Here is a 12,812-nt window from a genome sequence, read left to right on the forward strand (position 1 = left end):
CCCTGCATCCTGTTGCTATAGTTTCACTGGACTCCTCTGTCTTCCTCACCCCCACACATACGGTGGTTGTGGATTGAAAAAAGCTGCTAGAGAGCCTAACATTAGCTTTTTATTTTGAAAAATGCTTGTTGCTCAAAGTAGTGGGAAGTTGTAGGTCTTAGGAGCTTATATTAATGTGGGTCAAGGCTACACAGACCTAGCCTTGCATTTCTGGGCTCCTTAGTACAGAAAAAACAGAAATTGCTACCAGAATTGACTTTGCCTCTCTCTTAATTTACCCTTCTTTGGACTAGATATGACCTAGGGGGGTAGTGGGTGGTGGTGGTGGTGGTGGTGGTGTGTGTATGCGTGTGTGTGTGTGTGTGTGTGTGTGTGTGTGTGTGTGTGTGAGAGAGAGAGAGAGAGAGAGAGAGAAAGAGAGAGAGAGAGAGAGAGAGCGCATTCTTAAGACCTTGGTTATTTGGAGACATCAGGAAGGGGATAAGGGACCTTAGAAATCATCTAATCCTAATATGTTTTGTTACAGATAAGGAAACTGAGGCCTAGTGAGAATAAGAGAATACGTGGAAGAGCAAGGATTTAAACCTAGGTCCTCTTGACAACAGATCCAGTGTATGCCTTTGTTGCTGCCTGAGTCTGTTATTATTAATATTATTAATATTAAGGGATTCAAGGTGTGATAGATCTCTCACCCTTCTGAAGGTAGTTCTTGGAAACGCCAGATGATGCTGGGACCTGTGTGTGGCCATTTTGCCTACTTGAGTCCCCTGGCTTGATGCAACTGGCCTCTCTGGTCAGGGTCTAGCACTTGCTTGTTTTCCTCCCACTTTTTGCAGGGATGCTGTATCTGGTGCACAGTTCCTCAAAGGAGAGAGCTGGCCTAAAAGTTGAGGAGGAAGAAATGTCCCGGGAGTTTGGGTTTGCAAACAAATGACTGCAGATATTTTTGGTGCAGAGAAGATGGGGGATGCTGGTGGGTGGGGGCAAGCAGGAACAGGGACTGCTGCTGCAGAAGGGCTCATTCTCTGAGATGACAGGGTAGAGCATGGTGAGGGGGCTTTGGGTGGGAGGGAACCTCTGATGGGCCTGGGTGGAGGGGGGAGGACAGAAAGAGAGGACCTGATGGGATGGGCATGCAAAACATAAAGCAAGAAGAACTGGTTTCCTTATAGCTTTAATGTCACTGAAATCATAGGATCCCAAATAACCCTAGTGCCCCAGTTCTAGTGGATCCCAGAGAAACTCTTAAAGGGATATATCCCAGATAATTTCAGAAATTGAGGGATAGGGTGAGGAACACAATGTTGATGAAGTTGTTAACTGGGGAGTCAGGAATGGGGGTCAGTGCCAGGGGATGTAAAGGGCCAATGGGAGATTTAAAAAAATAACCTAAGGAGGTCCCTTCCACCCCCCCCACCTCTAGATTGGCTTGATTTTACTAACAGGGGACCCTTGAAAAGAGACTTGAGGTCTAAAATAGAGCCTTTTTCTCAGGGATTTATATTATTCAGGTGAACAGAAAGATAGGGTGTGCTGTGGTTATGACAACCCTGTAGTGACTTTGAGAGACCAGGGAAAGTCAAAATCAGCCTGCTTCCCTGGGGTTCTCAGAGTCTAGCCTGGGCCTAAAATATTCCACATCAGCAGCAAGGACACATCAGCAAAGCAGGGTCCTGCCAGGCCAAGAAATAAGCTGTGGGAAGGGGAAGAGGCAAGATGGTGGAGGTCATGTCCCTAATCACTAGGGCATTGGGGTCCTTTAGGAAGTACCCTGAATTTCTGGCCTCCCAGGACCAACTCTGAGTCCTGTGGGAAGGAAAAAAGATTAAGAAAAGCAGGAACTCTTAAGATCCCCTGTATCAGCTTGAGAAGCTTGTGGCCTGATGGTGTTGTCCCAGAATGTCCCTTTCCACCCAAGGGCAGGATTTTGATTTATATTATATCCCTAGATTTTTCACTTTTGTTTAAGTGGGTGGGAGCAGGTCAAAGGATTAAATAAGGGCATATTTCAGTGTCTGCCTCAATGAATCACAGAATCAGAATTTTAGAGTTAGAAGGGATCTCAGCCTTAAATTGGAAAGTTACAACCCAACTGACAAGAGATCATATGATGATCTTTGTTCTTCGTTCTCAAAGAAGACCCTGTCATCATGACAAATCATAATGAATTGGATGCATTACATATGAATTGGATTTGATTGAGGAAGTGCTATGCTAAGTCACCAGTCTCACTTTCTCCTCCAGATTTACCTGGGTCCAGTGGCCAGATATGAATCAGGAAAACTGGAGATGGCCCTGGATGTAAGGCAGTCAGGGTCGTGACTTGCCTAAGGTCACATAGCTAGTGTCTGAGGCTGGATTTGAACTCAGATCCACTATGCCTTTTGGCTGATATGGGAAGAGTTGGAGGCACTAGGGGAAGTAGAAAGGATTTCAAATCCTTTTCCCTTTGTCTAGGGAGGGCAACTCTAGTATTTCCAAATAAGCTTCAAATTTCAGAGATAATGTGGTACTGTAAAATAAGCACCAAATTTGTAGGTAGAGGAGCTGGGTTCAAATTCTGACTCTGCCATGTGATCTTGGGAAAATCAGTTTTCTTTCTTTGGGTCTGAGTGTCCTTATCTATTATAAAGTGAAGGCAGGGGCTGGGGGGGTATTTGGTCCAAATGACCTCTAAGTTCCTTTCAGCTTCTCAGAGTAGCCCATGTCATATATAATCACTCAAATTGTTAGGCAATTTTTCCTGTCATAAACCTTAATTTGTCTTTTTGTGCTTCCCACCCTGGGATCAATGGATAGAAGCTGCAAAGAGATATATTTGTCTAGTTCTAATCTGCAGAAAGATTTTTAGGCATGGCTGGCAATGGGGAAGCTCAAAGAGCATTTCTTTGCCTTGGTGTTCCCTCTCTTCACCAACCCTCCCTGGGATACCTTATGGAGAAGGGCTTGCTGGGTCTTGCCTGATATACTGCTACTACTACAAGACTGGTTTCCTCCAGAACAGCTCAGGGGTCAGCAGAGTCCACTAGCTTTTGGGAGGGTCCAGGTGCCACCTCACAGGAGCTCAGGAGGCTGGCATTTGTCTCCTATCCTGTCCCTAGAGTTATCATGACACCAACAGAATCATAGCTTGAGATCACAGAAAGATCTCTCAAGAATTCTTATTCCTTCCTAGGTATTCACATCCCTAATCTGAGGTTCTGTCTAGTAAGAGGACTGAGTGTGTGTGTGTGTGTGTGTGTGTGTGTGTGTGTGTGTGTGTGTGTGTGTGTGAGGGGAGCGGGGAGCAAGGATTTGAACTTCTGTTTGAGTGTCCTGAATCTGCCATCTGGAATTAAGTCTCTTCCCAAGGCTGGATTGGCAAGACTTCTGACTTCCCCTCAGCAAACAGCCTGAAGGAGTTCAGAGAACAGGTGGAAGGGGTCCTATAGATGGGGAGAGCGACTGTTTCTGAGCAAGCTTTCCCTCATGGGCCATCTTTACGCATTTTGGAAAATACGCTTATCAGAAAAAACAGGGTAAGGATAGAAAAGGAAAGGGAGAAAAGGAATGAGCAAGGCAAAGCCAGTTTGCTGAAGAATGGCTATTCAGAAATATAGGCAGATCCATTTTAGAGTACAATATTGAAGTGCAAAGATCAGAATCCCACTTGTAAAGATGTGATGTCCAGATGTCCCAAATATGAGCACATAGCTGGAGCACATACCCAGAGCATGCCTGCCTTGATAATCCCAGGATTTTTTTTGTCCTTTTCAGGTGTGATGGGGGAAAACCTTATTCTGCTGCAAAGAGTGTTTACCCCACAAGACCTTGTCACTAGTATCCCCTCCTTGTTGCCACAGAGCTATTTCATATAATATTCCCAGAACTCTGCCTTACTCCATAATTTAGAGTAACTGGATACTCAATAAGGGGGTACAGATAGGTCATATTGGACTGCTAGTCTTTTTGAGTACTCCTGACATAGGAAAATGAACTCCTAGTAAGCTAGGAAATTACACTCTTCATGCCAATCCTGACCTGGTTTCTGACTTCCTATTACATTTTCATCCCTCTTGATCTAAGAGACCCAGAAGTGATGGATAGAAGCTGCTGGAAGAAAGACTTAGACTTACTATAATGAATGTGCTTGAAGATCTCTGAGAAGGGGAGATCCTATGAATTAGAGAGGGCTGGAAATGGAAAGGATGGTGGTGATACAGGTGCGGAGTGCCCTATTACTGGGGCCTGAGGAAGAGCGTGCTTCAGTAGTGATTAGATTAGGTGGCATTTTTCAACCCTATAATTCTGGATTTTACTGCTGTTAGGGTATACCTACCATTTAGGGGATCCTATTTGAGGTTCACCTTCAATCTGCAGAAACAGCTGTTTCCTCCTCTGGACTGATGTGCCTTTTGAAATGATCTCTGCTGAACTGGGCATCAGTGCAGGCAATGATGTAGGCCTTTCTGAAGCACAAGACAGAAGGCCAGATGAGGCCCAAAGGGAGAGAAGAATATGAACAGGCTGTTGTGAATAGGTCCATATTTACTCATTGACATTCAGGATTTTTACCCAGCTCTACTATTGGGTCACTACACGACCCATTAAAATGGCAATGTCCCTGATGCAGGAGAGACACTGATATCTGAAGTGTGTTGGGAGGGGATGGGCAGAGGTCTTTGGCTCTGTTTCTTCTGGCCACACATTTTAGCTGCAGGACATTGAGTGGGCAGCCTCTCCTTTCCCCCTTATGGCTTTGGATTTGAAAGTCATGAAGACTTGAGCAGTCCAAGCCAAGCTCTTGGATTCTGGTTTTTTGATCCTACAGCAGCTTCTCAGCCTCAGAGGTTGTGGATTATCAGGAATTTTTTCTCCAGGGGTCCAGACTCTATGATTGATCTAGCAAACCAGAGAAATCACACACTTGTGAAGACCAAAGGCCCTAGGATACTAGAAAGGGCACCAGACTTGCAGTCAAGAACAGCTGGGGTAAAATCCTGTCTTTTATTCTTACTATCTGTGAGACCATAGAAAAGTCACCTAACTTTATGAGTCCTGGTTTTCTTGTCAGCAAAATGAAACTGTCATACCTGCAGGGCCTACCTCACAAGAAAGTTATGGAACTCAAATGAGAAAAAGCAATTTGCAAATTGTGTATCTCTTCTAAGCCTTATGAGCTAATTATAGATTTTAAGATTCACAATACATAATTTTATATACATCATTTCATTTGAGCTTCACAGGAACTCTGGGAAGTGGGTGTTCCTATTTTTATACCCACTTCACTATTAAGTTGAGGCCCAAAGGATTACAGGTACTAAATGTCTGAGGTAGGATTTGAATTCAGTTCTTTCTGATTCTGTGTCCAGTATTTTGATTCACCATGCCATGCTGCTCTGTTCAGCATCCAAGACAAGAGGTCCTCCAGAGAACATAGCCAGTTCACTTTTGGACACTTCTAATTGTTTGGAAGCTTTTCCTTTTAATGAACAGAAATCCAGCTCTTCATAAATTAGTATCATAAATTTTGGTCATGTAAGACCTACAAGATGACTTTACTGATTCTGTGATTTCCCTCTTGTCCCAAATGACCTTGTGTCTGTTTTATTTTTCTTATATGTGTGCATTGTGTCTCTCTTGATAGAAATGCAAGTCCCTTGAGGGCAGAGCCTGTTCCATTCCTGTCTTTGTATCTTAGTAGAGTACCTGGTTCCAAATAGACACTCAGATAATCCTTTTCGTGGATGGATTAGATGATTGATTGGTGTTGGATGGACCTTTGAAAGCATCTATCTACTCTCAGACTCTTATTAGCCCTGCTTGTTACTCCCTGAAGTACAAATCTAGATTTTAGTCCTGGTGAGCCTAATTAATATTTTTTCCAACTGTTTTGCCTCCTTTTCCAGGGTCACTGGTGGGGAGCTTTTTGAAGACATTGTGGCAAGAGAGTACTACAGTGAAGCTGATGCCAGGTGAGTTTGGAGCCCTTCCCCCTATTCCTTACTCTTCCTCCTGCCCACTCTTCCTCCCCACCCCACCCCCACTCCCTCACCCACCTTTCTTTCTGTTTCCTCAAACCCATAATGGCTATACCTGTGCAACATTAACCCATTCATAACCTGGGCAGTGGGACTGGGTCACGGGGAAGCCTTGATTCATAGCCAAAGCTGCCAGCATAGCTGCTACCACTAGGCTCAGAGCCAAGGCCCCCAGTCCCAGCTATAATTCTGAGAACTCACCTCGAGTTTATGGGCAACCCCACCCACCTCCAATACACACAAGTACACACCCCGTTCTGGTTGAGAGTCTTAGAGAAGGACAGGGAAACTCCTTTGCAGTGTTTGTGTGCTTTTGGTGGTGGCGACCAGGGCTGTCAGGAGACAGAGATTCTACCTTATCCCACTGAGTCCGAGCCCTTGGATCCAAGGTTGGGGAGGGGGGGCATCAGCAGCTTCACTGTAGCCTGGCCTTGGGTACCAAGAAGGTCTAAAGCTCTGTTTGATTTCTTTTTGTCACTGGGTTATTTTCAGTTGGTATCTCAGCCTGCGGGACACGAACTGCTCATCAGCAGATGAAATGTAGCTGATAACAAGAGCTGAAACCTCTGCCTGACTCAGGTCTAGGAAAAGAAACCAAGGGGAAAGATTGGGCAGGCAATAGAAAAGGGGCCCAGCTTTGAATCCTGGCTCTGCTAACATTTATGTAGTATTTACAATATTCTAGACACTAGACTAAGCCCTTTTACAGTTATCCCATTGGATCTTTACAACAGTCCTAGGAGGTCACTGCTTATTATTCCCATTTTACAGATGAAGAAACAGGGTTTAAATGACTTGCCTTGAGTCTCGCTGCTAGTAAATGTCCAAGGTTGAATTTGTACTCCAGGACTCAGCCTCCATTCCCTACTCTCATTCCCACCATGGGGCGGGGGCATTCTCTGTCAGAATACTATGTGGAGTACACATCCAGGTAAACTAAAGAAAGCTGCAGTCCTCTCCCCTATTCATTTCAAGAGCCAGGTTTTGGAGTGAAAAACCCTGGGTAAGAATAGAAATCTCTAGTTACAGCACAAATAAATAGCTGTTTCTATATACTTCCTGAGCCCAGTCCAATGCCATTTTAGGAAGAGTAGGAGAAAGGAGTGTATGCCTTTGTCTCAACCTGTAGGAATGAGATGGGGGGTGGGGAAGGGGTTGGAACTGACTCTTCTTTTCTCTTTCTCCCAATATTCTGGACTTTAGTTAACTCCTTTGTAAAATTAAAAGGCAGAAATAGATGCTCTCTGGGGTCCCTACTAGCTCTGAACTTCTGCTCCTAGGACCCTTCCATTATTACCAAGCATCCTTCTCTCAGCTGTTGTAATCATTAAATTGAACCCAATTCAACAAAATATTTATTAAATGTTTACTGTGTGTCACATGACAGGCAGCATGGTGAAGAATATTGAGGGCCAACCCCAGCATCAGGAGGACCTGGGTTCAAGTCATGCCTCTGATACCTACTGGATATGTGACCTTGGGAAAGTTATTTAACCTGTCAGTATTCTAGGAAACTTTCTAAGACTATATAGCACTTTATAATTGCCAGTTGCCTTAGACATAGAAATTTTATTTACTTTAAGTTCCTGGCAAGATCATAGATCTGGAAGTTGAAAAGAAAAGAAAAAGAAGTAAGTGTCAAGCTCTGGGTATAATCACATTCCAAAAGAGGTCTGTTTTCCCATAGATTTGAAAATTCTTTCCAGTAATGCTAATCCATAACCCATCTTGCTGCACCATAAAATGAAGGTGCTAGGAATGCAGTCAAAAATTAACAGTGCCTATTCTCAAAGAGTTTGTATTCAGCCCCATAGAGATTATAGATGCTGACATTTTTTCTATGGAAGGTCATTGTAATTTGATAGCATGGATGCTCCTGTGTAGAGACTGACCCTTTTCCAAAGGAGGAAGAGTGAAATGCCTTCCTATTTAATGAGCAAAGAAGAAAAGAAAACTGAGCTGGTTCCACATCCCTCTGTATTTGGGGGGGCAGAAATCAGGAGGTGCTAAAAGGAGAACTGAGTTTGCTGGTGTTTGCCTCAGCAGAGATGGTCCAGTTATCTTTCCATGTGGCACAATGCAAATCTGATGTTAGTTGTAGGAACTAGAGGAGAAGGTAGACCTGGAAGACATGACTAAGAAGGTTTGAAGGACATGGCTGAGAAGTCATCTCTGATCCCTGGGGATTTCCTGAGATGGTTGGTTGGGGGGGGGGGTCAGTAGGTTTGCATTGTGAGGCACTAGCCAAAGCCCAAAGTTATGTCTGACTTTGGACAACGAATGAATGTTTCTTTCTTCCTTGTGCAGGAATCTCAGTGGTATGTCCTAAGGCATATGGGGATTCAATGATGAAATGAAAAATAATCCTTTCCCTCCAGGATTGGGTATGGTAGTGGTAGTCATTCATTCAGTCAGAAGACTCCAGCACTATGTGTCATGCTAGATCTCTAGTGTTTTCAATTTTCTCTGTGGAGTACCCCATAAGTCCTCAGTTCTTCTATAATAGTAACAGCAGTAGCAGCAGCATTAGCAGCAATAACAGCGGCAGCAGGAGCAGTAGTAGTAGTAATAATAGCAGCATAGTAGTTGCAGCTAACATTTACATAGTACTTAATATGTGCCAGGCATTGCGCTAGTCACTATACAATTATTATCTCATTTGATCCATGCAATAACTTTGGGAGATATTATCATCACTATCCTTTACAGATGAGGAAATTGAGGCAAATAGAGGTTAGCAACTTGCCCTGGGTCATTCAACTAGTAAGTGTCTAAGGGGGGATTTGAACTCATGTGTTCCTGACTCCAGACCCAGGTGTGTCAACTGGATGAAGACCTATCTTGCCCATCACCCCCATAGGGCTTCTGCGAAGGAATGAGTTCCTTAGAAGTCATCCAGTGCCCTCATACTCATGGTCCTGTACTTGCTGGGCAGGGTCTCAGTGGGAGATGTGCTAGCCCTGGCATGGAGCTAAAGGGCATCTCCGAAGGGTTACCAGTGTCATCCCTTGAAGTGGGCCACTTCTAACTGATGCTTGGAAAGCCTCTGCCCTTAGAAATTTTAGACCAAGCATCCAGGTGGAAGAAGGACAGCCCCTTCTGCCCCATAGCTAGGGCTATGCATAGTGTCTGGCATATAGTAGGCACTTAATAAATGTGCATTGATTGATTGTCTTGGCTCACCTGCAGGCCCAGTGCTCACCTGCCCATACTTGTTGGGTCCCAAATGCACTTTTGGTCTTGAGTTCCTTTCTTCCTGCACTGTCTCTCTAAGCCTGTGTCCTCACCTTCCTCCCAGTCACCAGAGATTTCCATCTCACCTTTACCCCTCACCATTAACAGCCATCTGAACACACCTTGTGATAACACCTGTGGTCTCTGAGCTTTCAAAACATTGTTTCTCTCCTTTTCTTGTTCCCTTGTATCCACCCTTCCCCCCCACTTCCCCTCCCTGTCTGTCTTTCTCTGTCTTCTTGCACTTCTCTCTTTGGGCCCTTCCTTGCCACTTTTACCTCACCTCCTTTCCCCTTTAATCCACTCTGGTTTTCTGGACTTGTCCTCTCTCTTGTGTGTTGTTTGGTTTCCTTCTGCACATCTCCTATTGCCCACTACTTGTCTTTGGTTCTCCCTCTTCTTCCTCTTCTTCCCTTTGTGGGGACTGCCCTTCTTCTTTGTCCATCCTCTGGAGGTGTCCTCTCTTCCCCTCTCCCCTCCTGCTCCCCTCTTCCTTCCCTTCCCCATCCTCTTCTTCTTTCTCCTGTCCTCCCCCCTGCCTGCCTGCCCCCGTCTCCACATCCCTATTTTGTTTTGCAGTCACTGTATCCATCAGATATTAGAAAGCGTAACATACATTCACCACTATGCCATTGTACACAGGGACCTGAAGGTCAGTATACCCTCTTCCCTGGCTCATACCCTTGGGTGGGGAGTGCTTTTGCTATCACCACCAGAGCTGAGCCTGTCCAGGATGGAAATGCCACATGGGGCTGCTGTCAGAGGGAGTGGGTGGTTGGGCCAGAGGTTTTAATGGGGTGTTGTTGGAGCCTGGCATGCATGTGCTAGAAGTCAAGGTCTGGGTTAAGCGAGTCCCCACCCTCTGGTGAACATGGCTGGCTCTCCTCATTCATGCACCTCTTGGGAGGCCAAGGACCACCCAAAATATCAGTCCAGGGCTTTTTTAACTCCTTAAGGTTAACATTTTCCTTCCTTCAGAAAAGTGATGAAAAGAAAACAGTAGCATTAGTCAGTCTTTCTTCATTTTCTCTCCTCTTTTCCTCTTTCTCTTTCTATTTTTTAATGTCCATCTCTCTTTCTGGCTCTCTCATTTTTATATGTTTTTTTGATTTGGAGACAACTCCATCCCACATGGTTCAAATCTGACTTTTTCTGTTTACTACTGTTATTACTTGGGGTAAGCAATTTAAACTGCCTAGGTCTTTACCTGAGATCAGTGGGCATTTATTTAGTGACCTGATCTCACAAATTCTAAGAAAATGAACTGATTGAATTAGCTGGTCTCTGAGGATCCTACCAGCTATAGATCTATATATAACCCCAGGGTCCTTTAAATGTCTGAGTCTTCTTGCCTGGGTTGTTGAGAGCTGACTGCCATGTGGGATGATGGGTCACCAGGGAGTCTGAGGCTTGAGAAGGCAACACCACACTTGGAGCAAAGAGGATGATTAGAATAAGGAAATTCATCTTGAAACTCAAAGCCCCTCAAGCCAACTTTCTCCTCTGAATCTTTTGCCCACCCCAGAGATTCTTGGGGTCCATTGATGCTGATTCTACCTGTTCTAAGTTAGGGCTTGACTCGAGACAGATTTAGCAAGTTAAAAAACTACCTTGTCTGCTTTCCAGTTGCAGGGTCTAAGGATGTTCTATTTAGTAGAATACAAAAAATGGTGGGTCTGGAATTAGAGAGCCTTGAATTGAATCCCAGCTCTGCAACTGACAATTTTTATGACCTTGAGAAAGACACTTAAATTCTTTGGACCTCAGTTTCCTGATCATAAAATAAAAGGTTTAAAGGCCTCTAAGGACTCTGAAGACTCTGAATCTATGAGCCTAATAGCCTATGAGTAACACAGTTTTGGGAATGGGGTAGATAGGTTTGGCAGAGTCCAGTGCCATAACTCTTCTTCTTGTGGGGATAGGCTTCCTCCTGAGGGGGTCTTGAATCCTAATTACTGTAGACTTTGACCTGGGACAACTGAAACTCAATGTGGAATGCTCTGTGAAGCCAAGGCAGAAGGGGTGGGGCAGGCCTGGGGAATGGCTACCAGAATCTGGATAGTTGGACTATCAGCTGATTCATATCTTTGTTGATCATTTCAGGGCTGAGCTTCATAGAAATGGGCTAGAGACTGGAATTTGAAGTGGTAGGGTAGGGGTGGGATGTTCTTCTATTTGGGAGAGCTACCTTAGAGTCTTAGGGCAAGGTGCTAGCCACTGTCACTCTTTTTTAGGTACAAGCAGTGACCCTGAAATGTCTTCAGTTGCTGTGCCATAGGTGATTTCCAATTCCCTCAACAAACAGTAGAGGATGCTCAGGGGAAGTTGGCTCTTGGGAACCCTGGGGTTGGAATATCTAAAGGGCAGCTTGCTTTTGGACTGAGCTATCTATATAAAAGTACATAATATATAAGTAACTTTACAGTTTAATAGAAATTAGCAAACAGAGCTGCAGATATTGCTGCTATCATGGAAGTAAGGGGCTCACATCCAGGATATTCAATTTGGTTCAATTCAGCAAACTTTAACTAAACACTTACTGCATGCTGACACAAAAACGAAGCAAAAAAATAGTTCCTGCCCTCAAGGAGCTTATATTCTATTAGAGGAAGTAGGGGGATATACTCTTTAAACAAACAAATAAATGTTATAAAAAACAGAGGTAGAGAGCCTTAAAAAAAGTAGGGAGATCAAAAAAGCTTTATTATTACATGAATTAAGCCTTGAAGGAAACTAAGTTTTTCTCCAAAAGATACTTGGCACCAGGATGGGTACCCCTTTTCCAAAGCATATTTAACCCCCTCTATCTCCATAGTATGCTGTGTTTAAAACAAATCCTCATAAACTCAAAATCCTGCCTCTGTTACTATCTGTGATCTTGGGCAAATCATTTACCCTCCCTCGTCCTTAGTTTCCTCATCTGCAAAAAAGAGGAGGCTGAATGATCTTTAAGTTCCTGTCTAGCCTAAATCTATGATCTTATGAACTTTTAGAAGGGTTACCAAGTTTAAAACTTTAAACAACAATATTAGAATAAAGCAACCAAAGCCTGTGATTAAAAAAAAAAAAACCTTGGCTGAGTTAGTCAAATTCCATTCAGTTGGTAACCCCATCTGGTGGCCAACCTCCATGATGATGATAATGATGATGATGATGATGATGATGATGATGATGATGATGATGATGATGATGATGACGACGACACTCTTTGAATGAGCTAAGCTGGTCCTTGGAGGACAGACCAGTACTCAAGTATCTGTCAGAGATCGTATTCCAACCTTTAAGAACCCAGGGTCACCATAGGCATCAGAAGAAGATTTTAGTGGAGGAACAGAGGAATATAACTTGTTTAGAAGAAATAAATTTTAAAAACGGGGAGGACAGGTGGTAGTCCTGTGTATAAGTTTGCTGGTACCAAGATTCTTGAGCTACTTTTGAGAATCTGACAGAATCAAGTTGAATCTAAAAGGAGTGTGAAACAACTATTCTTATTGTAGGAGCATGCAATGTGAGATTTAATTCAGTTTGTCACAGATTGATTTCCTAATGCATGCATGT

The 12,812-nt window shown here is 43.9% G+C and overlaps 1 protein-coding gene across 23 annotated transcripts in view; it reads left to right on the top strand.

The window, feature by feature from the left end:
- CAMK2B (calcium/calmodulin dependent protein kinase II beta) overlaps positions 1–12,812 on the top strand; it is a 285,827-nt gene that overhangs the window by 190,858 nt on the left and 82,157 nt on the right. For 14 of the 23 annotated variants that reach the window (XM_074210076.1, XM_074210081.1, XM_074210088.1 and 11 more), the window contains exon 5: positions 5,889–5,954. In XM_074210076.1, the coding sequence (XP_074066177.1) occupies positions 5,889–5,954 (66 nt within the window). Of the gene's footprint in view, positions 1–5,888; positions 5,955–9,833; positions 9,907–12,812 lie in introns of all 23 variants that reach the window. The other 9 variants (XM_074210077.1, XM_074210085.1, XM_074210078.1 and 6 more) reach the window with 1 other exon arrangement.

The sequence above is a fragment of the Macrotis lagotis genome, chromosome 1, assembly GCF_037893015.1.
Source record: "Macrotis lagotis isolate mMagLag1 chromosome 1, bilby.v1.9.chrom.fasta, whole genome shotgun sequence".
In the NCBI taxonomy this organism is placed as follows: domain Eukaryota; kingdom Metazoa; phylum Chordata; class Mammalia; order Peramelemorphia; family Peramelidae; genus Macrotis; species Macrotis lagotis.